The sequence below is a fragment of the Mugil cephalus genome, chromosome 19, assembly GCF_022458985.1.
Source record: "Mugil cephalus isolate CIBA_MC_2020 chromosome 19, CIBA_Mcephalus_1.1, whole genome shotgun sequence".
Classification (NCBI taxonomy): Eukaryota; Metazoa; Chordata; class Actinopteri; order Mugiliformes; family Mugilidae; genus Mugil; species Mugil cephalus.
Window position 1 is genome coordinate 14,853,141 of NC_061788.1, and position 26,822 is coordinate 14,879,962.

Genomic DNA, 26,822 nt, shown 5'->3' on the forward strand with positions numbered 1-26,822 from the left:
TTGCTAATGTTTGACATATAAAAGATGAGGAGACTCCAATTAGACTACCACCAAAGCTCTATCATCCTACTCAAGTGAAGAGTTCCTGCGAAAGTCAAGCTACAAGCTGTAATACAGCCAAAATAATGACCAAATGAAAAAAAATAAAAAAATAAAAATAAAAGTTGAAAAAAATGTACAAAAATTCCCGAGGAGGGCATAAGGGTTATTAATCCTGCCAGGCAAGTAAATGCCTTGATATGATACAAAGAGGGAATTAGGTAGGCTCATTTTTTTTACAAATAAATGAGATTAAAACAAACAATTAAAAGTATGAAATGAATGATATGTGCTTCGCAACGAGTCAAAGAATAGGGATGCTAGCTCTAGCGTTTCACGACAAGGAGCTTTGCGAACTAGTCCTTCCGCCGACCGCATCACAGTTGCCATGACACTGGGAATGTTTACACTTAAAATCATCGTTTAACATTGAATTCACTTTGTCAAGTTAGTTTTTCCGCATATAAAGTAAGTACGTCTTTGCTAACTTATTACATTACTGCTGTTTGTTGTGGTTGGGCCCATTGAGGTTAAGGTTAGCTAACGCTAGTAACGTTAGCAGGCTAACAGTTATATTTCTACTAAAATACCTACTAAAATAACTCAAAGTCAGCACCAGCCATGTCCTCATACTTAATGATACACTCATATACACTGCAATATTTTTCGTTGTTTATGTTAATCTAGTGACTAATAATTAAAGTTAATGGCATCTGTACTTTGACAAGTTCAAATTCTACTAGTTTTAAGCTAATTAGCTAACATCAGTTACTACTATTGTTGTAGTCGTGCATCACTGCATTTCCATGTCCAAAATAAAATGAATTTAGGATGATGTTATGTTTAGGTATTACATTTATTATATTGTTAGCCTAATAGTATAATTGCCTTAGTCATTTTTTGACTTACTGTTAAAAATTAATAATTTCTTGTTTATCCGAAAACGTTCAAATATGAATTAGGCGAGTACCGGTATGTTGATACAATCTGGCATGTGGGTAAGTTAATGTTAAGTATTTAAGTAATTAAATGAGATAAACATGGCTAAATGTATGTTCAGACGAAGCTAATTCTTATATTTTTCAATGCTTATGCTATAACGTTACTAGTAATTTTGTGTTAGCTGTCTGTGGCTTAAGTGCACTGTTAAGTGCCCTCAGTACTCCCACCGTGGGATAAATTAAAGGATTATCTTATGTTATTAGTGAATGCATGCATCATTTAATTTTAAGATGTTCTGGGGGATGGATGGATGGATGGATGGATGGATGGATGGATAGATAGATAGATAGATAGATAGATAGATAGATAGATAGATAGATAGATAGATAGATAGATAGATAGATTTCCAGCAGCTTCTAACAATTGTATGAAAGTTGTATGCCAACTTTTTTTACTCAAGCTGATCCACTATACTTCTAATGTGAAATGCAATGTGACATTTCTTTCAGTTCAATCGGGACCAAATTATGAGCCTATCTCGCAAGTCTCGGCGGACACATCAGCTGCGGGCCGCAGCGCCTGAGCCCACAGGAGGGACATCTGCTGACCAGAATGGGTCAGCAGATACATCGTTTGCCGAAGCAATAATCTCTCACAAGGCCGCCCAAATTAATCAAGCCCGCCGGAAAAAGGCAAAGTTATTTCAGCAATACCAGTAAGAAAGCATTCAGTTTGAACTCTAAAACCTGACATTTTTAATCAGGTACATAACTTTGATTATCATAAGAAGATAGTTGAAAACCAAATTAATGTTTTCTGTCAAGGCAGAACCTCACAATACTGCTTCAAAAACTTGATTGGCTGTTGTAAAACTGTGTTTACAAGCCTTAAAGTAAAAAGAAACTCATATCAAAGATTAACAAGAATAACCAGGTAGATGTGGCCTGCTGGATATTGCCTGCAGGTGGGATAGTGGCTGTGCACCTTAAGTCTGTGTAAACAAGCCTGTTTTTGTTACTTGTCGTCCAACAACACAGGGCTAAGATGACCTCCAGTGACCACGATGTCACTGTAATATCTGACCCTGAATCAACCAAAGGGAAGATCAGCCTCACTGTGCATGAAAATGAGGTGAGACACAGTATGAGGACCGGAAAGTCATACGGTGAAGTGATGAAGATGAGAATCCTGTGAGATTCATTTAACATCTCGTTAACACACACACAATATATACAAACATTTTGTGATATCAATTCCTACCCTTGATAAATTCAGTTTTTAATGGCTCCAAGACACCTGATTGCGATTGTATAAACAACAATCAGCCACAACATTAAAACCACTGACAGGAGAAGTAAATTATGTTGACCATCTCGTGATATTACAGTGTTCTGTTGGGGAAACTTTTGGACCTGGTATTTGTGTGGATGTTACTGACATGTACCACACACCTAGCCCAGACGAGGCACTCCCATCCCATACCAATGACACTGCTGGGATGGGATGGCTCCAGTCACCTGACATAGGCAAACAAAAACCTATCCCTGACTACTATCAACATTCTTTTGCAACACACCACAGGACACCTTCAGAAGGCCCATGTTTACTCTCTCATGAGTCACAACTGTTTTGGAGCAAAGGGGAGGGGACTGACCAAAAAATAGGTCATAATGTTATGCCTGATCGGTGCATGTGTGATTTTCTGTTTGTGTGGATATGGTTTGCCCATGAGTGTTGTGATAATACAGAAAATTTGCATGCTCTTCCTCACCATAGAGAGTTGTGCCATTCACTGTGAGGAACTCTGGTACGAAGACCGTCTACTTAAATTTAATGGCTTCTACCTTCATAAAGAACATTTTCACACTCAGAGACTGTCATGGAAACATTATCAAGACTGTCAAGAGACACGATATTGGACCAGGTAGGAAGAACGCACACACAACTGACAGTTATTGTTGGTTAACAGACGTTAGTCACAAATGTCACAGTAATAGAGATGCACACATGGTGTTCACAGCGCACAGAAAAAGTATCAACTCAGTCCAGTTTGGACAACTTGCCTTTAGCATGTAACTCCAGATTTTAGTTTTTAGGTTCTTAGAAAGCATTATGAACAGAAGGATCTATGTATTAATCTTTATGAAACGATGGCTCAGAAATATCTCTCATTAAATGCATACTTTCTTTGCCTTTTGTTCTAACACGCTGTTTTCAGGAGAAGCCTTCCACCTCACGGTCCATTTCTGCTCTCACGACGCAGGCTTCTATGACCAGTTACTGATCTTTACGTTTGAAACTTGCCAGCAACCCTCAGATAAATTTGAAATTATGCGCCTCTTGGAAATCACACGTCGGACATCAGGTTTTGACGATCAACCCCTTGCAGCCACAGACTCATTGGAAAACTCTGAGATTGTGGAGCCAACGTTTTCTGACTGGTACATCCTGCTGAGGGATCCACATAATCAACTTAATCACATATCCAACATTACATACCACAGACGGCAGCGTGGATTGACTGTTAGAATTATGAGTCCTTTGAGTTATGTCTGACATGTAATCTTTCCACTTTTGCAGTACTAACTGGGTGTCACTTAAGCCTGTGGTGTATTTGAAAGGTTATGGGATGCCTAAAAATATAAAAGACTACAGGAAGTGGGACAGGTATGTATTTTTGTCTGATCACGCTTTAATGAACAAATTTAAGCAGTGTCTTTTGATCCAGAATTGTGGCACATTGTGAATATTGAGCTTCATTAAGGACTAAACGAATATCTGGACAGTATGTTCTTTGAAACAGGAGAATTAATCCATCATTTAATAATAGCCCCGCAGTTAAAGCTTCCCCACTGTGGGATAAATAAAGAATTATCTTATATTACATATTACTCTCGTATTACGAAAAGACTATGAAATGTCTCAAGATAAATAGACACAGGCAAATGATTTCACAGCAGGAAACACAGGCTTAATGTTAACTTACAAATATCCATTGGGGTCTCTATAGGGACTTGGAAAAGAAGCCTCTGAACTGGAAGAACTACTCCTGGAGATATAAACTGCTGCTTCATCTCGAGGAGCACCAAATGACGACAGAGATCAAAAAATACGACCAGAAAAATGTGCATCTGTCCAGACTAGCAGGCAGCAGTGACGTTCTCGTTATGAAGGTGATGTGCATCAATCGGACATTGAAAACATAAAAACTACCTTTGACTTCAACTTTCATTTCAACTCATATGCCACCAGATCCCAAATGACATTACGTCACCATTGATCCTGTCAGGGGTCCAGGGAGTGGTGAAGCCCCTCAACCTGCCAGGAGATAACAAACTTTACAGTGGATGGTGTCGCCTCGCTGATTCATCGCACATCTACTTGAAACTGAAGGACCAGTAAGGATGGACATTGAATCCCATTAGACACACTTGTTTTGTTGTTCACCATTTGCCCGTAAAATATGCACACGCACCCATCAAGCAGATCCTCAGAGTTCCATTTGTACAACAGCTTGGTGCTTTCAGTGCTTCAAGCCAGATGTTTAAATCATTACTAGTTCTGTCAAGGTCGATTCAGAAATAACAAGTTAACTGAAATTACTTTTAACGCCACAATTTTTATTTTTGATGCTTGATTAACACATGCTCATTTTGTGATTTGAATCATCCTCCGCCACATAGTTTTAAAAATCAGGAAGCAATACAATAATAACATCATGAATAACAAGCATAAACACAGCTTCTTGAGCAGAAATGGATAAAATGGTAACGTCATTTACATAAAATTTCAGATACCACTGGCTGGCCCAAAGGCAGACCATGCTAAATAGTTTATCAATGGGATTTCATTATGGAGTGTGTTTCAACTACTAATTTCTAGAGAAACAATCAGTTCCTAATGGAGTTCCTCCAGGAGTACCTCCTCACCCACAAACGTTTTGCTCAGGCTTCTATCAAGCTTCTATGCTACCGCCTCTGAGGATGTTCTGGAGAATATTTTGGACTTTTGTCATAGTTTGGGAATGTTCTATTAATTATAAAATATGCAGATTTGCATAAAGCCAGTTTAGTATTTGTCCACTCCCATATGGATAGCATTAAAAGCTTGATAAATATCCCATTAACATACATGTAAAATATATTAAAAAAAAAACTATTTGTAATTAATCACGGACTGACCATGAACAGTCGAGAAATAATCACGATTACATATCAATGTGAAATCAAGTATGAATAGAGACACTAGTTTAAGTAAGTTGTCATTCTTTTTTTGTTTTTTAGACAGAAAGGAAAACACACCAAAAGTCATATTAGATATATGATGGAAAAGGGCAAATATTTTCTATATTTTCATGGTACATAATAAACATTTGAATGTGATTGCAGAATTGACGCCAGGGAGGACACGAGGTATAACGTTGAATTCACCACTGACCGCACACCGCTGCGTTTCAAGCACAGAGCTGCAGAACTGGCCTGCAAGTACCAACTGAAGGAGGTGCTATTCCCTACAGGACGCCTTTCTTCACACCGCTCACGTCTACACAAGTCAGGCTACGCTGAGGTCACAAATTCAAGGAAAACATTCAAAACCGAGCCCGTCCAGTTCTGTTTAAACTCTGTTATTTCCCCTGACTTTCTGTCATTAGAATATCAAACACCGAGGTCAACCCAGAGCAGTGCAAGGCCATTCAACACATTGTCGCTTGTTCTGCAAAACCTGCTCCTTACATTGTGTTCGGGCCACCTGGCACAGGTACTCTACGCGCATCTTTTTGTGTGTGAACGTTCTCTAATAGTACCGTATTTTACATTGTTAAAGTTCTCTTTTACTTCTGTGGGTCAGGCAAAACCATAACTTTGGTGGAATCCATCAAACAGATTGTGAAATCACAAAGCCTTTACAAGATCCTGGCTTGCGCACCCTCCAACAGCGCGACCAATCACCTGTGTGAAAAGATCCTGGAAGGAAACATAGGCTGTGAGAGTGTGTATCGCTTGTACGCCTTAAACTGCCCTCTGAGAAAGATTCCCCAAACTTTAAGGGTCAGGATCCTTGTTTATATTGTTCTGTTTAAACAAGAATATTGTGGGAAGTTGTGTTTGTTCACTGTCCTGTTGTCATTAATTCCTGTTTGTGTTTGGTCCAGCAGCAAAGCTAGATGTTTCATTCTGAATGTAGTGCTGGCTTAGTTAGGTTCTGTCACAGTGGATCCTGACCTCTACGTGTAAACTGTCCTCTATGTTTGTGTGCTTTCTCCTTACCTATAGTTTTGCTGCAACGTGGACTGGCACACAGAGTCCCTTGTGCTGCCCCCAAAACAATATCTGATGAGTCGTCACATCATGGTCACCACTCTGATAACTGCAGGAAGGTACAGAAGTCAATGGTTCTGACAGCATGACTAGTCAGTGGATAAAAGTAGCACATAATTACCTATAGCCAGGTAACTTGTTGTTTTATAGTCTCTCTGTCCCTCTGACCTGTTATATCTAAAAAGTTCAGACCCACTTGGCTTCATAATGTCTCCACTAGGTTAATTAGGAGCCTGGACGGACATGGAGGCTAAATCGAAACTTGACTTGTTGGTGGAAGCATAATTGTAGTTTTGGGCCTGTAGTGCAATACATACAGCCTTCCATTACGTAATAGTTTGTGACCATATGCAGTAACAAGTGTAAGTTTACGTTTGCTGCACCCCAAATAAAATTATCAACCTCAGTAGCACATTGTCTCGCTTCCATGAGAAATGAATTCCTTTATAAAACCCCATGAATGATACTTATGACAAACACGTACTTTGTCTCTTTGTGACTTCAGGCTCGTGACAGGAGGGATTCCACCAGGTCATTACACTTACATATTTGTGGACGAGGCAGGCCAGGCTACAGAGCCAGAGTGTTTAATCCCATTAGCAGGTGATAAATGAGATCATTGTGTTTAACCTACAGCGTTTGATGTTGTGTGTGGACTTAGTGTGTCTGTGGCTGCTTCACAGGTTTACTGAGACCACAGACGTGTCAGGTAGTGCTGGCCGGAGACCCCAAACAGTTAGGTGCCATCATCACATCTAGATTAGCAGAGAAACATGGTCTGGGTGAGTACAGTGTTTACATTTTATACATATAGGGGTACACTACATGTGTCAGCAAACTGTACACAACATTGTGTGAAATAAGTTCCCAAAGTTTGTAAAACTTTAACTTCAATATCTGAAAATAGTGAAACACGAAGATCTACTCAGATCAAAGTCTTCACAGGTCAAGGGTTACCTTGGGAGCTCTAGATAATAATTGCAGAGTTTACCCGTATTCACACGGGACTCATATTACCTGGGGACCTATAGTAATGTGTAATAATTGCAGAGGCCATCTGGCCACGTCCAGTATGAATTACACATCAGATTACCTACCATACTTAGACCTACCTAACAAACACAGAGAGCTTGTGATAATTCTAGTGTTGTGCAAATCCCTGTGAATTAGCAGTGGGTTTTTATTCTTTCAGGGTGTTTTATTTGCTTCCTGACCTTTGTCTGTCTCAAGGTTTGTTAGCAATTATAAATGAAAGCTTGACTGCAAATTCAGAAGGACGCTACACAGCATGAAGAGCAATTCACACACACAAAAAAAAAAACAAGCTCATAATGATAAGATATAGTATACTTTAATGTCTTGGGTTTTATTTTTGATTCATTTTGGAATTTCTTTAACCCAAATCTGCAGAGTTACTAAAAGTGTAAGGGATGTAAAAACGTACAATATTTAGCTCTGATGTGCAGTGGAGTGAACGCAGGTATTAGCACAGCCCTGACATCGTCTCTGGGAATAATGTCAGTAGATTTGAGTAAAGCATATCCTATCCAAACGTGTAACACAACACAGACATAGGGGGCTCATTTCTGAATCACATCATGTCTTCTGATAATACCATTGACTTTATACACTATGGACGACCCCATTGTGACGTCACCCATTGGATTCTGAACCTCAAAAATGAAGCCCGAAGTGGGCGGAGCCTGCGATCGCCATGTTGGATGAGCTTTAGTCCACCCACACACAGATACTCCATATATGGACATGGGGGTCGTGTTGAGAACCGCCTACCCAACTCTCCGTTACCTGTTAGGTCAGACTAACAGTCACTCAAAGCGGGAACGCCCTTAATTATGTAGAATTTTAAACCTTACTAAAAATAAAAAAAATGAATGAGTTAGAAATAAATTCAACCAATGTACAGTTGGCATGAAGAATGAAATAAACTATTGAGACCAAAATAGTTTTTTGTACTTTTGTAGGCTGTAAACATATTTCATGATGCTGTAAAGTTGGGCTTTTTAACATGGGGATTCTATGGGTACTTTTTGCACTTGTATGGGATTCTGTTCTCTTACTCAAAGGTTGCCCCTTGTGTAATACTGATCCTGTATAAAAAGGCTTTAATTCATCAGCTCTTGAACTTCCATGGAAATGTTATCATAATGTTGTTTTTATAAAGCCTGCACATCCTGAAGCGGTTTACTCTGTGCAGGTGTGTCCTTGCTGGAGAGACTGATGAGTGATGTCAAGCTGTACAATTCACACGAAACGCATGGGTTCAACTCACGCTTTGTCACCAAACTGCTGAGGAATTACAGGTTTAGTAGTGAAGTCATCTCACTTAGTTGCCTCATTGAATAAACTGCTCGTTCGCAACTTTTCAGTGGGCTTCTTTGTCTCTCTCAGGTCCCATCCTGCAATTCTAAAAATTCCCAATGAGCTCTTTTACGAGGGAGAACTTCTGCCTTGTGCTTGTCAAGAGAACAATTGGTACAGCAACTGGGAGCTGCTGCCCAAGAAAGTAATGTCAACACAGACAGACACATCAACAATATGAATGTCTCTCTCTGTCCACCATTTCTCACTTCTCTTTCTGATTTAAGGGTTTCCCTGTGATCTTCCATGGAGTGGCAGGAACTAATGAGTGTGACAAGAACAGCACATCCATTTACAACACAGCAGAGGTGGAGGTACTCAAGGAATACTTAAAATACCTTGTTGAGCATCTCCACAAAAAAGCAGGGGATGAAATTGAACCAGGAGAAATTGGCATCATTGCCCCGTACAGAAAACAAGTGAGTATATTAATACAGTGACACAGGATAGATTTGGATGAGGCACCACAAGTAATCACCATAAACTCAAAATATACCAGGTCATTATAAAAAAAAACAAAAAAACATTCATGTTTAATGATTGTAGGACTTGGTCAGATCCTAGTAAAACTATACTGTAAGGTGTCAGTGTAAGAGAAACTAAAGAGACAATGAGTTGAATGGGTGTTAAATAAAAATAAACCACTGTAGAAATACATAATTCAAGTAATGGTATATCCAAAAACAAAGCTAAAACAAAGGCATATTAGTGAGATCAAAACAAATACCAGGTTGTTGTTTACGTGAGCAAAAGTGAGAACTTCCCACAGATGTTTCTAATTCCTAAACTCCCGACTGGTCATTAAGAACTGAAGAAGCCACTTGTACGAGTAGAGAAGTGCATTCAGCAGACCTCTACAAGTCCAGTTTTAGCTTTGTTTTTGGACGAAACACTGTAAGAGTTAATCCAATTCATATTATCTTGCTTTTCTTTTCTTTTTTTTCTTGCCGATAGGTAGAGGTAATCCAAAAGGCCCTCAAAACGGATAAATATCTCACCAAGAAAAACTTAGAGAACGTAGTGGTATGAAGCAAGACAATGATCATACACCACCTTCATACATAGACGTGGGATTTTAAACTGCACTGAAAAAAAAACAACTTTTGTTTGTGTTTTTGAAGGTTGGCACAGTTGAGATGTTTCAGGGCAATGAGTTCAACGTGATTCTGGTGTCAACAGTTCGCAGTAATCCTAAGATGACAGCACACAAGCAGCGATTCACTCTAGGCTTTGTCAGTAATGAGAAGGTGAGTCACATAGCGTCAGGTAGACCCAATAAATAACACTTTTGAGCCTGTTATTGTAAACAGTGTCCTCCGTTGTAGCAGCATTAGACCGAATCATAATCATACGTTTATACCTGCACATTAACTCCTTAACTTCTTAGAGGTTCAATGTGGCAATGACACGTGCACGAGATCTGCTGATAGTTATGGGAGACCCAAGACTCCTGAAAACTGATCCAGTCTGGAACAAGTAAGGCTCTTCATATTTATCTGTGTCATAGTGGTTGACACAAATGTTTAACTTCAACATGACTTCTATGGTGGCCTTCTTTTTATATTTTAGGTTCATTCATTACTGTTTGAAACAAGGAGCGTACCGTGGCATTACAGGTTCTGATGAGGAGGAAGAGATGGATATTGTGACTTTTCTGCCCTCGCCAACCCTCCGGTAATAGTCGTGATCACACCTCCTTACAGTACACTCTCAGTGCATGTCTGTTGTGAAAGTAAAAATGGCCTTGATGCCCAAGAGGTCTTATCTTTGTACTTTGTACCCCACAGAGAGCAGTGATGCAGCAACAGTTTGATTTGTTTGAGGAACCAACACACTCGGTAGCTGCAGAATTCAACATCAAAATAAATGTCTTTAACAGCATTTCATGGTCTACATTTTATGTCACCATTATAAGCTATGATATGTTGAAAAAAAAACTGATGTGAAATCGATTAACGGAAAGGTGGCTGTACCTACATGTCTGTGAGGGTTCTCAGTCATCTCAGGTCTTTGTAATCCAAAAGGTGTTGAATAAGGGCAACTGGACTTGTAGAATTTTCTTTAAAATGTTAACTGATTTGAATAGCGTCTTCAGTTTTGTTGGCTCTAACAATTTTCTCAGAGCTTAATTTTTCTATAATACAGTCTCTGTGGCGCAATTGGTTAGCGCGTTCGGCTGTTAACCGAAAGGTTGGTGGTTCGAGCCCACCCAGGGACGAGAACCTTTTTTAAGATATAGCCTGAATTCACATCATCCAATCCCAAACCTGTTGTACTTTTTGTTATTTTACTTTAAGTCTAGCTTTTCAAAAGTTTTTTACATAATTAATTGTATCTTCATCTTCAATAATAAGTAAAGCTGTCAAATAAATTTATATCTGCATATTGGCAAGTGTATATTTTATTCTGAAATTGTGCAGAGTAAAACTATAATAATATATAGTGGGAACGCTCAAAAGAACCTAAAAATATAACTTAAAATAAATGTAAATGTACTTTCCACCACTTATCATCTTTCAGATAAAATAACTCAAGGCTTGGCTTTTATCTACTATGTAGTCAATCATTCTGTTAGCTGTACGTTATTTACGTACGCAGAAATTTACAGGAAAAGTAGACAAGATAAAGCAAACTATCTATCGCTCTCTATTGTCCCCTTGTGCTTCCTGTAGGAATATGTTTTCCGTGATCTGATTGGTCAGAAGTCGGGCTGTTTACAGGTATAGGTAGATCTGAGAGTTACCATGGTGATCTATCCTGGTTAAAAATGAGAGCCGTTTTGTGAACCGGGAAAACCGGAGTTGAGCTGCCAACCTCGCCCATTTACTGCTTTCATTTTCTGTCGTAGAGTAGTTTTATTCATTGTATTTCGGCGGAATGTTTGGTTAAAACAAGCCTGAGTTGAGTAGCTTGTGTTAGCGGCGCGGTCCTCGGTGTGTGTCAGTTGTCGCTGCTCCGTGTTTCTTGTTGCTTCTTTGTTTGCTGTCTTACGGTGACGCGCCTGCGTGCCCGCGCTCTTTATTACACAGGTGCGCTCAGTGATCCCAGCCCGCGAGCGGACGAACTGGGCGAGGTAAGGTCGAGTCTTATCGTGAATGGTTAAAGTAACAGTATTAAAAAGGATGTTTTATATTATATTATAGTTCTCTGTTGGCGCGGTGATTCGATACGTATGGCAGAAGTAAGAATTCATTAACAACAGGTTTGTAGTGTTGAAAGCGGAAATAACGGCTACAACACTAGGCTAGTTTCGCGTATCGCAGCAGTTTCTTTTTATTATTGAATAGTTAATATCAAAGCTAAAAACATTGTAGGGACTGTTTATGTGGAGTAACAGGTGGCATTTTTAGGGAGCCAAATATATCCCTTCTTCTTGTTTTTCTTTCCTTTACCAGTAACAGGATGATATGACAGCTGCAGCGGAGAGCCCCGTGAACATGGAGGAGTTTTTCAAAAAGGTAAATTACACACAACACAAGGCTGCAACAGCATGGATCCCTGAAACACCTTTGCTGTACCCTTTAAAGGTGTAGCTCTTGTTGTAGAGATTGAAAAATGTTTTCAGTGTGACTTACTTTTCACATTTAAAATCTCCTACCATGTATTTTCTTTTAACCCTCATGCCCTGTCAAGGACAAAGGTGCCCTTTTCCATTTTATTTATTTATTTATTTTTGCTAATTTAGCGGAAGTTATGGCTTTGCTGTCATATTTGGTAAAGGTGTGTATTTCTTTTCTTTTTTTAAGCAAGTTTTGATATCGACATAATACTCAGCTTTTACACCGTATAAACTAAATTATTACATTAAGGGAAAAAATGTGTCCTCTTCAAAACGCTCTAAAATAGCATATGGTACTTTTTTTTTTTTTTTTTTTGTTAAACAGACTTTTTAATCAACTTTAGTCCTTGTCATAAAGTCTAATTAATTTCTGACTTTTAACCCTATATACCAGTGTTTGTTTAAAAAATTGAAATATTTTCAATAAGTACAAAAACAAAATGCAAAGGGGATTTTTCTTGGGTATTATTAGGGCCTTGGACATTTAAATGTCAAAGTCAGAAATTAATCAAACTTTTGTATTTATGATTAGTATGGAAGTGAATTAAAAGATTTAAGCAGAAAAATGTAGCAGTTTTAAAATTAGGTATTGAGGGTCAAAGGCAATATAATATTATAAACCGTGAAGTCATGAAATTGTGTGTCAGTACTGTTAAAGGTGGGCCTTCTTCCTCATTTCCTTTTTTAATGTCAGAACCAGAAACCGGGTGGTTGCTCACTATCTGCCAGAGATGTAGAAGTCACCAATAATTCAAGTGTTGATCTGCTGGTTTCTAGCCGGCTAATGTTGGTGTTTGTACTCGTGTGCAGGTGGGGGAGGTGAGAAGCCTCATTGAAAAAATCTCCTGTCAAGCAGAGGAGCTGAAGAGAAGACACGGTGCCATCCTCTCGTCCACAAAGCAAGACAAACGTAAGCGCTTTTCATAATCACCTTTTCAGTGTTTGTTGGATTTGCCCCCAGGACCTAAACAGAGAAGTAGAGACTTGATACCTTCACTGTTATGCTTTTGGACATCCGTTAACTCCTTTGGGGAACTAGACACCAAGAAAACAAACAGAACCAAAAAGTTGAACAGCCTTTGACAAACACACACATACTTCCTCTTTATAGAAGGGACACATGGTAATATACAGCATGGACTCGGTTACCACAGTATATAAACTCTTTATAAGCAATTTACTGTCAGATTAAATTGATTGTTTCATCATGTGTCAAGACATATCTACTGAATGTCCACAACTTGTGTGTGAAGTGCTGTCTAACACCATGTTATTGACTTGATCAGGTAAATTCCCTATACCTGCCAATATAAAATTTGTAAAATCTATAATTAAGAGAAAGAATATAGCAAAGAATACGCTTAAATTGTTCCATCTGGGAGATGAACTAGTTCTGTTGTCCTTAGGAAACAAAGAGGAACTGGAGCTGCTGAACATGGAGACAAAGAAGAACGCAGACCTGGTCCAATCCAAGTTAAAATGTAGGTTCAGTTAAGTTTTATACATTTATTAAAAATGCATTTCATATTGTAATATAAGTACTGCAGATGTTTTGGTTTTTAATTCAGGGTGTTGATATTTGCTTGTGTGTCATCAGTTGCTGTTTTTACACTAATATTCCACTGATAATCAGAATAAATGTGCTTTATGTAAGCACCTCAAACAGAACCGGATGGTCCAATCGGAGGGCGTTTCTGAAATAAAATTGAGAAAAGTGGAAACCTAATAATAATAATCTGTACAATAGGAAAATAATTGCACTTAATACTCATGTAAAACGTGATATGAAGGACTGGAACAACAGAAACAATAAGAAAGCAAAAGTTAGATTCGAAAGAAAAAGAAGTGAAAAAGTCTTTTATCAGAACAATTTCACTTCGATCATATTGAACAAGTGTTGTCTGTGCCAATGAGGCGAGGAGGAGGAACAGTCCATCTCCTCAGACTTCCTTAAACACTGTGGACCACATAGTTCATAACGCAGGATTTGACTTGCAAATGAACAGACAAGGAAGTGTAGTGTACCTCATGCAGCTGCTGGTCATCAGTGGATAAACTGTCTCAGAATAACATCACTAAACTCACTACTGTAAATGGACAAAGGGCTTTTAGTTGCAAACTTGAATCATTTGCCAAGTGTTAACATGAGCTTGTGTTTGTATCAAGATGTGATCTGTCTGTTTTTTCCCCCCCAGCATTGGAGACCAACTGGCCTGTGGACGAGAACAGTACCAATCTTTCAGTGCTCCATCGTATTCAGAAGAACCAGGTCAGGATGTGCTCTGACTTCCTGTAATGGAGCATGTGCATAATGATCAACTTAAAGCGACTCAAATCAGTGCTGAATGAGGCCTCTTTGTAGGACTGATACTGAAAAAGATTTATTTGAGTTTCTTTCTTCTTTGAGCAGCACTCACACCTGACTCGCTGGTTTTCTGATGTCATGAGGGGTTACTACAAGGCTCAGATCTCCTTCAGAGAGAAATGCAAGGCACAGATTCAGAGGCAGCTGGAGATTGGTGAGTTACATACTGTAGCAGCACATTCATAACCTTTTTACACAGGATGGAGCTTTTGTCAGCTCTTACTAGGAAGAACATTTTGAAGTGTTGGACAGAAATGGATGTGGTATTATTTGTATTGTTTTTGTCTCATTCATTACCATGAATAAGAAATTAGTTCAAACTTATCCTCTTATAGCTCACCACTACACATACTGATTTAATACATGGCAAATATTTAATTTAATATTATTTGTATTGATAGTTTCCCTGTGTTGTCAAAAGTTATTATGTTAACTAGGGAACCAACTTAACCAACTATCATCTAAAGTTATTCTTTAAAAGCCTTAATCTAAAGCTTGCTATTGTGTTGTATTTTTTAAATGATATATTGATTGACAAGTACAACTTTAGTTATGTTGGTATTTAGTCATATTTTGTATGATAAGGTGAAATTGTGCTCAGCTGTGCCCCAGGCGTTTATTTATTTAGTGTTTCCTCTGGCCTGTGTTTGGGCACTCTTTATTTGTTCATGTCGGCCCAGCTCCAGCTATGATCTCACTCTGAGCTTTTTATTGACTGTCAGTTTTTATCAGGAGACATGTGGTAGTGGTAATATACTGTTTATGAGTTAGTAGACTTTGGCACATGCATCTGTACAGGGGTAATTGTGCCATCCTGTGGTGAACCTCTAAAGATTCATGTAATTCAGCATGGCAGCACAAAAGTGTTTGCAAAGAGCTAAAACTGTGTTTTTGTTTATCATTTGTTTTGTTTCTTTCAGTGGACAAAGTGACCACAGATGAAGAATTGGAGGAGATGCTGCTTCGAGACAATCTCTCTATCTTCATATCTGATGTTGGTGGAATTTCTGTGTAGTGACATATTAAATGGCTCAGTGGAGAGATCTCTGATAGTCCGTATTTGTGTTATTGATCACTCAGACGTGTAGCTAGACTGTAAATATCAGCTGTTCTGAACAATTTGCACACTTGTCCTTTCACAGATCAACTCTGACGCTCGGATTTCAAGCCAGGCTCTGAGTGAGATTGAATATCGTCACCAGGACATCATCTCCCTCGAGTCTAGTATTCAGGAGCTGCATGAAATATTTACTGACACTGCCACGCTGCTGGAGATTCAGGTGAGTCCCTTCTCTCTTTTACACATGTAAACATAACTGTGTTAGGAAATATTCTCACAGAGCAAAACCTGTCTGGTGTTTTTCTTCCACCAGGGGGAGCTAATAAACAACATAGAAAAAAACGTCACAAGTGCTGCAGAGTATGTAGATGCATCAAAAGCAGAAATCGGAAAAGCGGTGGTATACAAGAAACATCCAACCAAGATAGCGTCTCTCCCCAACTTCTTCAAGGCTTTTAAGAGACACAGCATTGACAAAGGTGATGCTGATCGCAACTCCTCTGACTGAAACCAGGACCGAACCCCTTAATGTTGACTGCACCACACAGTCCGATCAGCATCAAAGCCTTTTCTCTGCCCGATGGAAAACACTTTCATCTGACTCATGGTGCCTGTCTGCCCCTCAGGCTCCTTCTTCCTTCTGAAGGATATCACCCAAGCCATTGTTTTGAACTTTAATAGTGAACGTGAACTTCTGTAAAAATAAAAATGTCAGATGAAGTGAAAAGGCTGCGGACAAACCTCGCAAGGCAGCAGTCACCTGATGATGTGTGTGGACTCACAAAAGGACAAGTGCAGCTGAAGTCGAATGAAACCACAAAATGCCCTCATGTTCACTTCCCAGCTAATGTTTAGATTTTCTGTTTTTCCATTTCCCACATGGCAATGTTGTTAAATATAAATGAGTCTTTTTATGCGAAACAACTCCTGGGTTGACCTGCTCAGCTCACTCAGTCAGCCAGTAGATGGCATGGTAATGTTACTCTCGATGCAGATCCAACCGTTATTGCTTCCTTTCTGCAGTGCTGCTGAACACTGGTGCCTTTTTTTCTGAGAAACTGTGCTGTTCCTTCAATAATGTGATGACTGTAAAAAGCAATGTCTGTAGGTAAGCTCACTAATGCCTCGCTCATGCCAATCCTAAAGAAATAAACCTCTGTAATGAATTCTACCATTCGTAATCTTAAATTACTTCAAGAATGAAGAGAGCGGAATCATGAGATATGAGGCTGTTAGCATGTTGTATCAGACTGTGACCTATTATGAATGCTAAAAAAAAGAATATTAGCATCAGTTTGTCCACTTTAGCATTTTGAGCAAGGAATTGAAAGTACTACAACCTTAGATCTGCTGTGTTCCTGCAATTTGTTATATTGTGTGACATTTAGAATTGTTTAAAACTGTTGAAAGGGGATTAGTTCATTGTGAAGGCAGGTGGCAAAGTTTCCTTTGTGGTTGTCTGCAGTGGATGAATCCATCAGCCAATTATCTATAACTTCCTGTAGAGGGTTGTGGGCAGGAGACGGGTAAACCTTGAACAGGCTGCCTTTGATATGAACACACCTACTGTCAATTTAGAACTAACGCATTAACCTAACATGCATGTCTTTGGGCTGTGGGTCAGAACCCCCCTGTAGGCCCAGAGAGAACATGCACATAAAGGTACGTTCAGACCAGGAACCTTACCACTGCATCACTGTGATGAATCATCCCCCAAAAGATTAATTTCATTCAATGAATGAATTGGTCTGTGGAGCTGTAGATGACTAGAAAGGTCCTAACGTGTGATTGTCCATCACTCTCATACTCACCGAACGATATAGGGACCCTTTGTGGACGGAGGCCTTATCATGGAAGACCCCACTCCCATCATTACAAAATGAAATTGCTTCGAATAAATTTGCATTAATTAGCAGCGACGCGACGTCTCCGGGGACGAGCGCCACCTGAGCGAGCGCCACGTGCGCGAAAGTATCTGCATTTGTTAAGTTTAAAAATAATTCCGCCTGCTCGTTTCCCTGTGATCCGACTGGAGCAGGGCACGGCGGGGAGGCAGGGAGGAGAACTCTTTCCTGCATTGTGGGAGCGCTGCCAAGGTGAACCCGCTGACTTACCTCGTAGGCTGCGTTTCTCCCTCTCTCCCCCTCTCCCCCCACCGCCTCCTCCCCTTTTTCTCCACATCCTGGGTAAGATTTCACATCACCTTAGCACTTTGCAGAAACCACTGATTTCCCAGAGGGAACTAAAGAAGGATGGGAGTGAGAGATGAGGAATGTAATGTAGACAGAAAAAGAAAGGAGACAAATGCCTAAATAAAAACATGGGTTCTTTATTTGTTGTGTCGGGGGAGGGTGAGACCTTAAAAAAATAGGGCTTGCCCACAATTTAAAAGGGCTGAGAGTGACTGTGCTGAAAGTGGCCCGTCTCCAAAAGAGCCATTAAACATTTCCCCGTTTGGAATGGACAAATAAACAGGAGGAAAAGGCCGAAGGACGCAGGATAACAGTGTCTTTTACTGCCTCCTCTTGCCTCACTTCTTGGCTTTGCCTTGGGCGGCCACGGCCTCCATGGCCTTCTTCACGGTCTCCTCGTCGCCCAGGAAAGACATGGGCTTCACGGGCTTCAGGTTCGCGTCCAGCTCGTACACGATGGGGATTCCTGTGGGGAGGTTCAGCTCCATGATGGCTGCGTCAGACATACCTGGACGAGGACAGAGAGAGTGGAACTGATGCCGTGTAAAGCAGCCGTGTTACGTAACACGATATTTACACCTGGTTGTATTTGAAGTTATTTATATTAATTATGTATAATCTAACACTCGACCTGTTTCTTTCTCTCACTTCAAGTCTACCCACCATTCCTGGGTGACATTTACTTTTGCCCTCGAGGCTCTCTGGATGTACGACTATATGCATTTCTGGCCACTCCTCAAAAAAGTACGACCTTTGGACATAAAGGTCGTGACTGTAACGGGAACCAATCTCATGACCCTCCGCTCTGTCCCTGAGCTGTAGAGTGAGAGTCCCTGCATGCTATTTATATGCACCGTTATCCACAACAGAGTGTGTGTCTGTGTGTGTGTGTGTGTGTGTAAAGACAAGTGTAAGACTAGGCGGGCTATTCAGGTCTCTCCTTACACCCAAATGCAGAGGAAGCTACTTTTTTTAACCCTAACCATGATCAGTTTGCAGCATTTTTAATCAGTTTTTTTTTCACCTGCAAACTGTAAAACTCACCCTCCAAGTGCTTGACGATGCCGCGGAGGCTGTTGCCGTGGGCGGCGATGATGACATTCTTCCCGGCCTTGATTTGAGGGACGATGACGTCGTTCCAGAAAGGCAGGGCGCGGGCGATGGTGTCCTTCAGGGACTCGCACGTGGGCAGCTCGCCGGCCTTCAGGTCCTTGTAGCGGCGCGACTGCAGGCAGAGGGGAGTCAACACTGTGGGTCAAACACTGACTGACACGCTCTCTGACTAGTTTCAACCGTCGGCGGCTTTCGGTCGCCTCACCTCGCTGATGACTTTGTGGTAAGGGTGGTCCTTGTCCATGGGTGGGGGCGGGATGTCGAAGGAGCGGCGCCAGATCTTCACCTGCTCCTCACCGTGCTTCTCCGCCGTCTCCGCCTTGTTGAGCCCGGTGAGGCCTCCGTAGTGGCGCTCGTTCAGGCGCCAGGTGCGGATGACGGGCAGCCACATCTGGTCCGTGCCCTCCATGATGGTCCACAGGGTCTTGATGGCGCGCTTCAGCACGGAGGTGTAGCACACGTCGAACTTCATGCCCGCCTCCTTGATGGCCAGGGCGCCGCGCTTGGCCTCCTCCACTCCCTTCTCACTGAGGTCAGCGTCGAACCAGCCGCAGAAGCGGTTCTCCTGGTTCCAGGCGCTCTCGCCGTGGCGGACGATGACCAAGCGGTGGGCGGCGGCCATGCTCAACTGTGCCTCTCCTGAGTTTACTTTAAACCAGACGCAGTGCCCTCAGCCCTTCCAAGCTGCACACACACACACACCCACGCGAGCTGACCAACAGTGAGCCCCCGGCCCGCATGCCGCGCTCTTTTTATAGCCGGCGGCGCATAGCAGACGGGGCCTCCTTCGCTTTCCACCTGTGAGACGCTTTCTCACCCTGACGGACACGCGAGGCGGGCCAATGGGAGCGGCCATCTGCCGGGCTGGCGGGCCAGACTGGGAAGGCCAGAGGTCAGACACTGAGCCAAAATAGCAACATGACTTTTAAACCGAAGCCGGTGGAACAAAAGTGTAAAGATCAGAGTTGGCTGCCTCATGCTGAGATGAACAGTTTCATCCCTGAGAGAGTTCATATGTTTAGTAAATACTACATGTGCTTACGGGGCATTTGTTGTGCCTTATAACAGTGACCGTTGAGGCTCATAGAGGCCCACTCACTGACACGGAGAAAGAGAGAGTCCTGCAGTCAGCATGTTCCCTAATGGCTGCGTACGGTATGTTTTTATTTTCCCTTACATTGAGTATAAGCAGGAAAAACTGCAGCTGACTATCGACCATAAAGGTATAGTTAGTGCAACAAATGAAATTGTTCATACAACGGAGGCAAAAATCTTAACATCACAGTACAGGTGCAGAAAATAAATATCTTCAGTAATAAGAGTCAATAGCAAATCTTTAACAGGCAGTGTAATTTATAATGTTATGTCCATACATGGCCCCTAGGAGTTGCTCTAGTTCTACTTTTTTTTTTTTTTTAACATGTGCCCATGCAACATTTTACACTCCACACATTTCTTGTTTCTCAGTCATTCAGTTCATTGTTTCAAAGCTGAAACAGAAACCTCTGACTGGGCCACAGCCACAGGTATTCCTATTTAAAAACCCCCACTCCCCACCGGTCACTTCAAACTGAAGAAGCTACTTGGATGAGGGGCGAAACGTCTTCAAGAAACTCTGAGGCCGGTTGCCTTTGTTTCAGCTTTTTTTTGTTTTTTGGGGATAAGACTGAAACTTGTTTCCATAAGAAAACAAACGAAAAAAATAGTGAAAACATTTAAGTTATACATATTTAAAGTCACGTGCCTAATAAAACAGGCAACATTTATATCATTACTGGTGTTGAGTTGATGCATAGCGTTCCATTCTAGCGAACATGTACCGCATATTTTCAGCTTAGATTAAAAAGGTGAATGTTCTGCAGTGAAATCTGATACAGTGAATCAGAAATGCCCTGAAACTTACAGGACAGAGATAAAAGAGCTGATGATGAGGATGTGGAAACTGAGCCACGGGGCCAAAGCAGGGCTGTCGGGCAAAGTCGATGCCTCCTGTCTCAGTGAGCGACAGGAAATACAATAGTCCAAAAATATGATATTAATGGATCCCCAGGCCTGTCGCCAACCTGCATCCTGTGATCGTGACATTGGGTTTCTGTACAGTACAGGGTATAAGAACTAGGAGGAAGGATGCCACAGGAGAATAATAATGATGTGAGTTTTTGCAGCTTTTGTCTTGATGAAAAGCCCAAAACACAGCCGCAATTAGAGCAGATTTTCTTTCTTCTTAGTAATTTACATATTTATTTTTCGCCCCCTAGTGGTCACAAATTAATTAATAAATATATAAAATGTTTAACCCTAGTGGCATTTCCACAAAGAGAACAGCTGGTAATTATTACTTCATTATTGAGGCTTTGAGTTGCTTTGTTTCGAACACAAAGCTGGAAGACAAGGAACGTTATAAATGGATACTTTGGTCCAGTTTTTACATCAGGAAATTAGCACTTTTAAGTGACTTAATGTGTTTGGGAGGAGACGTTAACGATGCACTCATTCCCCCCCTGTAAGCAGCTCGCCTGCCAAGGTTCGCACTGGTGCAGCTCGTCAGACTGCTGTTGGGGTGGGAAAAAAAAAAAAAAAGTGTACACAAGGGGTGATTGTGCGATCACAACTGTTAAGATGACTCAGCCTGCAGCAGAGTCCACACAGCTCCCGCTGAAGCGCCGGCCTCGCTTCTGCTCGGGCTCAGCACTGCCTGCAAAGGCAAATTACAGAGGCGACGCGCTCCGTAGGTCCGTCCGACAGAAGACACACTAGGATGTTGCTGCAAAGCGCTGCATCGCACTGCATTTGTGCACCGAGCTAGAAAGAAAGATGAATCTCATAACCGTGTGCCAGGGCGTACCTGCACAAATACGCAAGAAAAAGAAAACGCCTGTCAGCAGCTGCGTGTAATTGACCTGCACATATATTTGTGCAGCAGGTCAGAGAGACTGTTTGTCTTTTATAGGACTGGAGAAATTGATTTTTTTATTGTTCAACACAATTATCATGTGAAGTGTTGTTTTGATGGGTGGCTGCTTTCTCCTGCGTGAACTGTTGCATACAAACGACATCATATGGATATTAAACATCATTAATGCTGGTAACACCTGAAACAAGGCTGCGTTCAGAAAACACAGGATGTTCATTTTCTGCCACTCTCCCTTCTGGAAAAACACAAAAGAAAACATTAATAGTAATAACTGTCAGTGTACACGTTTGGCATCACATCTACCTGCCCCTTTCTTCTACATTCGGGTGGGATTTTTGCCTCTGCAGGTTTTTTAAGGTCACGGCTGTAGTTCTGTTCTCCACCGGCGCCAGAGATGCTGTGTCACCATTGTTAAATTAGGACACCCCCGCTGCGTCTTTCCTGCAGAGACAAAAGCACAGAGTCATGTTTTTGTCCTTTTTTAAAAAAAATAAAAATATGGAACTCGTCAAAATGTGCTAAAATTGTCCCAGACCAAGCTTTACGATCTATATAATAACTAATGCTGTTATCGATTTTTTATTTTTTATAGTTTTAGCTGCAATGTATAACTCTATTTTTTTTTTATTTAGAAACTTGGCTTGTTTGAACGTTATCGTGTAAAGAAAAAAGGAAACCTGTGTTCTCTCTAATTTCCCTGCGATGCCCCATCCACGGTCCCTCTCTGTCTCATCTCTTGCCGTTGCAGTGTGAGCCTATCGAGTATTCCTTGTCAGAGTATGGGGAAAGCGCTTGCGTCAGACCCATCCTCCTGCTATAAAAGCGCAGGCTGCTGCAGCAGCCGGCAGTTCAGCCTCAAACCTGAGCCCTTCGCACACCTCCTCCACACACACCACACACCCCCACACATACACAGAGAGGAGAGGCAGAGCAGCCTTTCCCTCCCAGCCACTCAGCCATGAGTAGCATCGGATATGACCCCTACTACTCCACCTCGTCATACAGGCGGATGTACCATGAGCCTTCCCCTCGCGTGGTGGTGACCAGGGGGAGGACCCACTCCTCCTACTCCTCCCATGCATCCCCGCTCTCCTCCCGCCTGCAGTACTCCTCTCCCGGCCGGGTGCTGTACACCTCCCCTTCCTCGCCGTCCGCTTCCCTGGAGCTGGAGCTCAGCCAGGCGGCCCAGATCAGCTCCGAGTTCCGTGCCGTGCGCACACAGGAGCGCAGCCAGCTGCAGGATCTCAACGACCGCTTCGCCGGCTTCATCGAGCGCGTCCGCGAGCTGGAGCAGCAGAACCGTGCCCTGGAGGCGGAGCTGCTGCTGCTGAGGCAGAGGCACACCGAGCCGTCCCGCCTGAGGGCTCTGTACGAGCAAGAGGCCCGGTCCCTGAGGGCCGCCGTGGACGAAGCCAGGGCCGAACAGCAAGCCGTGCTGAGCCAGAGGGAGCGGCTGGAGCAAACCCTGAGCGCCCTGCAGGGTCGATATGAGGAGGAAGTGCTGGCTCGCGAGGAGGCCGAGGGCAGGCTGATGGAGGCCCGTCGCGAGGCCGACCAGGCCGCCTTGGCAAAGGCCGAGCTGGAGAAAAGCGTCGAAACCCTGCTGGAGGAGCTGGCCTTCCTCAAGAGGATCCACGAGGGCGAGGTGGCCGAGCTCCAAGCCCAAGTCCAGCTGGGGGTCCAGGTGGCCGTGGAGTCCGAGGCCGCCGCCCCGGACCTCTCCGGCGCCCTCAGGGACATCCGGTCCCAGTACGAGAGGCTGGCGGCGAGGAACATGCAGGCGGCCGAAGAGTGGTTCAGGGGGAAGGTGGGCTCCCTGACCGAGACCGTGGCGCAGCACAGCGACGCCGTGAGAAGCTCCAAGGGCGAAGCCGGGGAGTATCGACGCCAGCTGCAGGCTCGCTTGCTGGAGATCGACGCGTGCAGAGGCCTCAACGAGTCCCTGGAGAAGCAGCTGCATGAGATGGAGGAGAAGCAGAGCGCTGAGATTGCTGCTATGCAGGTCAGTGGAGGAGCTGTAGTTCTTGTGTTAGAATTTTAGGTATATTACTTTTTGAATTGCATGTTATGTCTCCTTGTGTCTTTGTGGACTGGACTCTGGCTTCCGTTTAGGACACCATTGGGGAGTTGGAGAATGAGCTGAGGGGCACCAAACAGGAAATGGCACGCTACCTGAAGGAGTACCAGGACCTTCTGAATGTCAAGATGGCTCTGGACATCGAGATCGCTGCCTACAGGTGAGATGTTAAACAGTGAGCCTGAAAAACCATACAAAGTGTAGGTCAAGACGCATGTACTAATTAGTTTTCATTTAGCTTATTAAAGCAGCACGTACAAACTTAATATGCAGGGAGTCACGAGTCATACATTTCTTTTAGAATCTTAAGTCAGGTGAACATTTTTAACAAACGCTCCTAAAGACCTCTCATTGTGCTCTCACCGACCCATCCAGGAAGCTCTTGGAGGGAGAGGAGTCTCGCTTCAACGTGGGGATGGCTGGGGGAATGTCCTCCCTGTACAGCCACAGTTTCTCTGCGCCCATCTTCACCCGGCCCCTCCTCTCCAGCATGAGCTCCGGCACCTCCTACCTGATGACGTCGCGCCTGCTCAGCTCCAGCACCGCCGAGGGGATCATCTCCGCCAGCCACGCCCACAAAGCAGAGTCCAGCCCACCAGCAGAAGAAGAGGAGGAGGAGGTGGAGGAGGAGGAGGTGAAGGAGGAAGAGGAAGAGAAGGAGGAAGCGGCAGGAGAGGAGGCAGAGGAGAAAACAGAGGAGGAAGAGAAGGGGGAGGAAGAGGGAGGAGAGGAGGAGGAGAAGGAGGAGGAGGGGGGTGATGAAGAGAAAGAGGGTGAAGAGGAGGCTAAGGAAGCAGATGAAGAGACTAAAGAAGAAGAAGAAGGTTAGAGCATGCTTTTTAATTATGTTCTGTAATGAGTCAAATAAACAACAATTATTGAGGCCGTGACAATAATAAAATTCTGTTGATGCAGGTGGTGACGAGGAGGAGCAAAAAGAAGAGGTGACAGAGGCTGCCAAAGAGGAGGAGGAGACGGAGGAGGAGAAAGACGACAAAGGCGAAGGAGAGGAGGCCGAAGCCAAAGAAGAAGCACAAGAGGAGGAAAAAGCAGAGGCGGCCGACGACAAAGGCGGTGAGACAAAAGACGAAGACAAGGAGGAGAAGGAAGAAGCTACAAAGAGTGAGGAGAAAGAGGAGAAAGCAGACGCCAAGAAAGACGACAAAGCTGACGACAAGGCCGCCGAAGCCGCCCCCAAAAAGGACGACAAGGCCGACACGAAAAAGGAGAAAGAGGACGAAAAGGCCGCCAAACCCGAACCCACTGACGACAAGAGCACAAAGAGCAAAAAGTAAACCAGCATCCTCAGCAAACTTCAGTCAAGGCGGTCGACGTTCAAGCCACAGCTCGATAACCAGTAGAGGCATCGTAGCTATCCTCTCTCCAGTCTGCTTGTTAACACGGTGCTCAATGAAACAGTCCAATAACCATTCACAGCAACAAATCAAGGTTAACTGCTTGCCAATATCCAGAGTAATCCATTAAAGGTCTGGCTGCACACTTCCTGGTGACTGTAATAACCACTGAATGCAATAATGAATGTGTGTGGATGGTGAAATAAATGATTCTCAAAGCAATATGTGCCACTGATTTTGAGTCCTGACTCATTTCAAGTTTCAGTCCACAAGATTGCTGCTCCCATCGTTAATATCCTGTTGTATAATAACACCTGTCACAATAAGCCCTGCTCAAGACATTCAGATTCACTGAGAGTGTAGGTTTCAGTAGAATATTTCCAAACAGGAAAAACTGAATTTATAAGCAATAATTTGCATACTTAATACACCAGTATCAATGTAAATGAACAACCTTTGACCCTAAAATGTGCGCGATCGTGTGGCCCTATACTATGTTAGTTAATGTTAGCTAAGTCATACAAGAAATATCTGCTGTGGAGGAGTGGTGTGTGGTGGCTCAGAAAAGAAATTAGCGAGGTACAACAGTCATCACAAAACACATTACCAGGAAAAAGTAGCGTTGTCATCGTGCAATTTCAACTAACGACCACTGAGGTCGCCATTCAGTCAATTTTAGAAATATATATATATTTATATACTTCACAGCTTTGCTGCGGCGCTGTCCCCGAAAATGTCCCCACTTTTTGTGTTTTATGAATGAGGGGAAAAAAGTTGCGTGTGGACTACAACAACGGTCATTACGGTAGCCGGATAGGAAGCGCCAGTAAGCATGTTCCGCGCAGTCTACAACAACAGGTATTACGGTAGCCGACATAGATATGAATAAATATGTGAACAAACAAAACCGCAATACCTTATGCGTATTAAGCCATACTTAATCATTTTTCTTTATAAATGAGGCAATAATACTTTATTTAACATTATTAAAATGTTGACAAATGTTTGTACCACACCATACGGCGATTCATTGTCGAAGTTTAACCCATTTTTAAATAAATCAGTAAATCTATAACTAATGAATATGAGTGATTTTGTCAGTCGTATATGACCTTATGACAGTTGTTTTGTATTTAACTTGTATCAGCTGTGTGCCTGCACATCCGGGAACTTCTGGTTAAAAATATGTCTCCGCCCCAGTTAGAGAGAAACCAGGTGACACTTTAACTTACGATAAAAAAAACAGCATAAAATGAATTTTAATAGAATTTAAGTAGTTTAGAAATTGCCCAATGTGAAGAAAATATATACTCCCGCACAAGATACATCGAAAAAGCTTGTTTTGACCCATCTTTCATCATTTCCAGAGCTGGTGCAACAACCCCACACAGTGGACAAAGGTGTGCTACCAGGAATCTTTTTTATTAATTTATTTATTTTTACCACATTGAATCTACAGGTAAGCTAATTACCCGAAAAATATTTACATGCAAGCTGGCTACAGCACTG

At 42.5% G+C, this 26,822-nt stretch overlaps 5 protein-coding genes and 1 non-coding gene across 7 annotated transcripts; 5 read left to right on the forward strand and 1 right to left on the reverse strand.

Annotated features, from left to right (window-relative positions):
• Window positions 1-340: 340 nt before the first annotated feature.
• Window positions 341-9,707, forward strand: LOC124997004 (putative helicase mov-10-B.1). Its single transcript, XM_047570464.1, has 18 exons — window positions 341-507; window positions 1,491-1,696; window positions 2,019-2,112; window positions 2,758-2,905; window positions 3,200-3,422; window positions 3,562-3,648; window positions 3,992-4,154; window positions 4,234-4,379; window positions 5,370-5,531; window positions 5,633-5,739; window positions 5,830-6,029; window positions 6,255-6,358; window positions 6,805-6,902; window positions 6,983-7,081; window positions 8,515-8,620; window positions 8,709-8,823; window positions 8,906-9,097; window positions 9,633-9,707. The coding sequence occupies exons 2-18, from the start codon at window positions 1,509-1,511 to the stop codon at window positions 9,705-9,707; spliced, it is 2,307 nt and encodes a 768-aa protein (XP_047426420.1). The 5' UTR covers window positions 341-507; window positions 1,491-1,508.
• On the forward strand, window positions 9,621-10,559 carry helz2c (helicase with zinc finger 2c). The gene is made up of 5 exons (XM_047570174.1): window positions 9,621-9,701; window positions 9,800-9,925; window positions 10,066-10,154; window positions 10,248-10,352; window positions 10,466-10,559. The coding sequence occupies exons 2-5, from the start codon at window positions 9,815-9,817 to the stop codon at window positions 10,473-10,475; spliced, it is 315 nt and encodes a 104-aa protein (XP_047426130.1). The 5' UTR covers window positions 9,621-9,701; window positions 9,800-9,814; the 3' UTR covers window positions 10,476-10,559.
• Window positions 10,560-10,822: 263 nt separating this feature from the next.
• Window positions 10,823-10,896, forward strand: trnan-guu. The gene has a single exon. It is a non-coding gene; the product is annotated as a tRNA-Asn (tRNA).
• A 532-nt stretch (window positions 10,897-11,428) lies between these two features.
• Window positions 11,429-16,833, forward strand: LOC124996156 (syntaxin-2-like). 2 transcript variants are annotated; one of them, XM_047568917.1, is made up of 9 exons: window positions 11,429-11,751; window positions 12,074-12,136; window positions 13,048-13,147; window positions 13,644-13,718; window positions 14,433-14,506; window positions 14,648-14,756; window positions 15,523-15,596; window positions 15,745-15,882; window positions 15,976-16,833. In XM_047568917.1, the coding sequence occupies exons 2-9, from the start codon at window positions 12,086-12,088 to the stop codon at window positions 16,168-16,170; spliced, it is 816 nt and encodes a 271-aa protein (XP_047424873.1). In that variant the 5' UTR covers window positions 11,429-11,751; window positions 12,074-12,085; the 3' UTR covers window positions 16,171-16,833. The 2 variants fall into 2 exon arrangements, with proteins under 2 accessions (XP_047424873.1, XP_047424875.1); XM_047568919.1 differs by lacking the exon at window positions 11,429-11,751 and adding an exon at window positions 11,861-11,880.
• Window positions 16,834-17,969: 1,136 nt separating this feature from the next.
• pgam2 (phosphoglycerate mutase 2 (muscle)) lies at window positions 17,970-19,700 on the reverse strand. The gene is made up of 3 exons (XM_047570635.1): window positions 19,173-19,700; window positions 18,899-19,079; window positions 17,970-18,362 (listed from the first exon to the last, which is right to left on the reverse strand). Exons 1-3 carry the CDS (start codon window positions 19,587-19,589, stop codon window positions 18,193-18,195), a joined length of 768 nt encoding a protein of 255 aa, XP_047426591.1. The 5' UTR covers window positions 19,590-19,700; the 3' UTR covers window positions 17,970-18,192.
• Window positions 19,701-22,713: 3,013 nt separating this feature from the next.
• On the forward strand, window positions 22,714-25,535 carry nefla (neurofilament light chain a). Its single transcript, XM_047569542.1, has 4 exons — window positions 22,714-23,883; window positions 23,994-24,118; window positions 24,334-24,782; window positions 24,874-25,535. The coding sequence occupies exons 1-4, from the start codon at window positions 22,840-22,842 to the stop codon at window positions 25,251-25,253; spliced, it is 1,998 nt and encodes a 665-aa protein (XP_047425498.1). The 5' UTR covers window positions 22,714-22,839; the 3' UTR covers window positions 25,254-25,535.
• The last annotated feature ends 1,287 nt before the right edge of the window (window positions 25,536-26,822 follow it).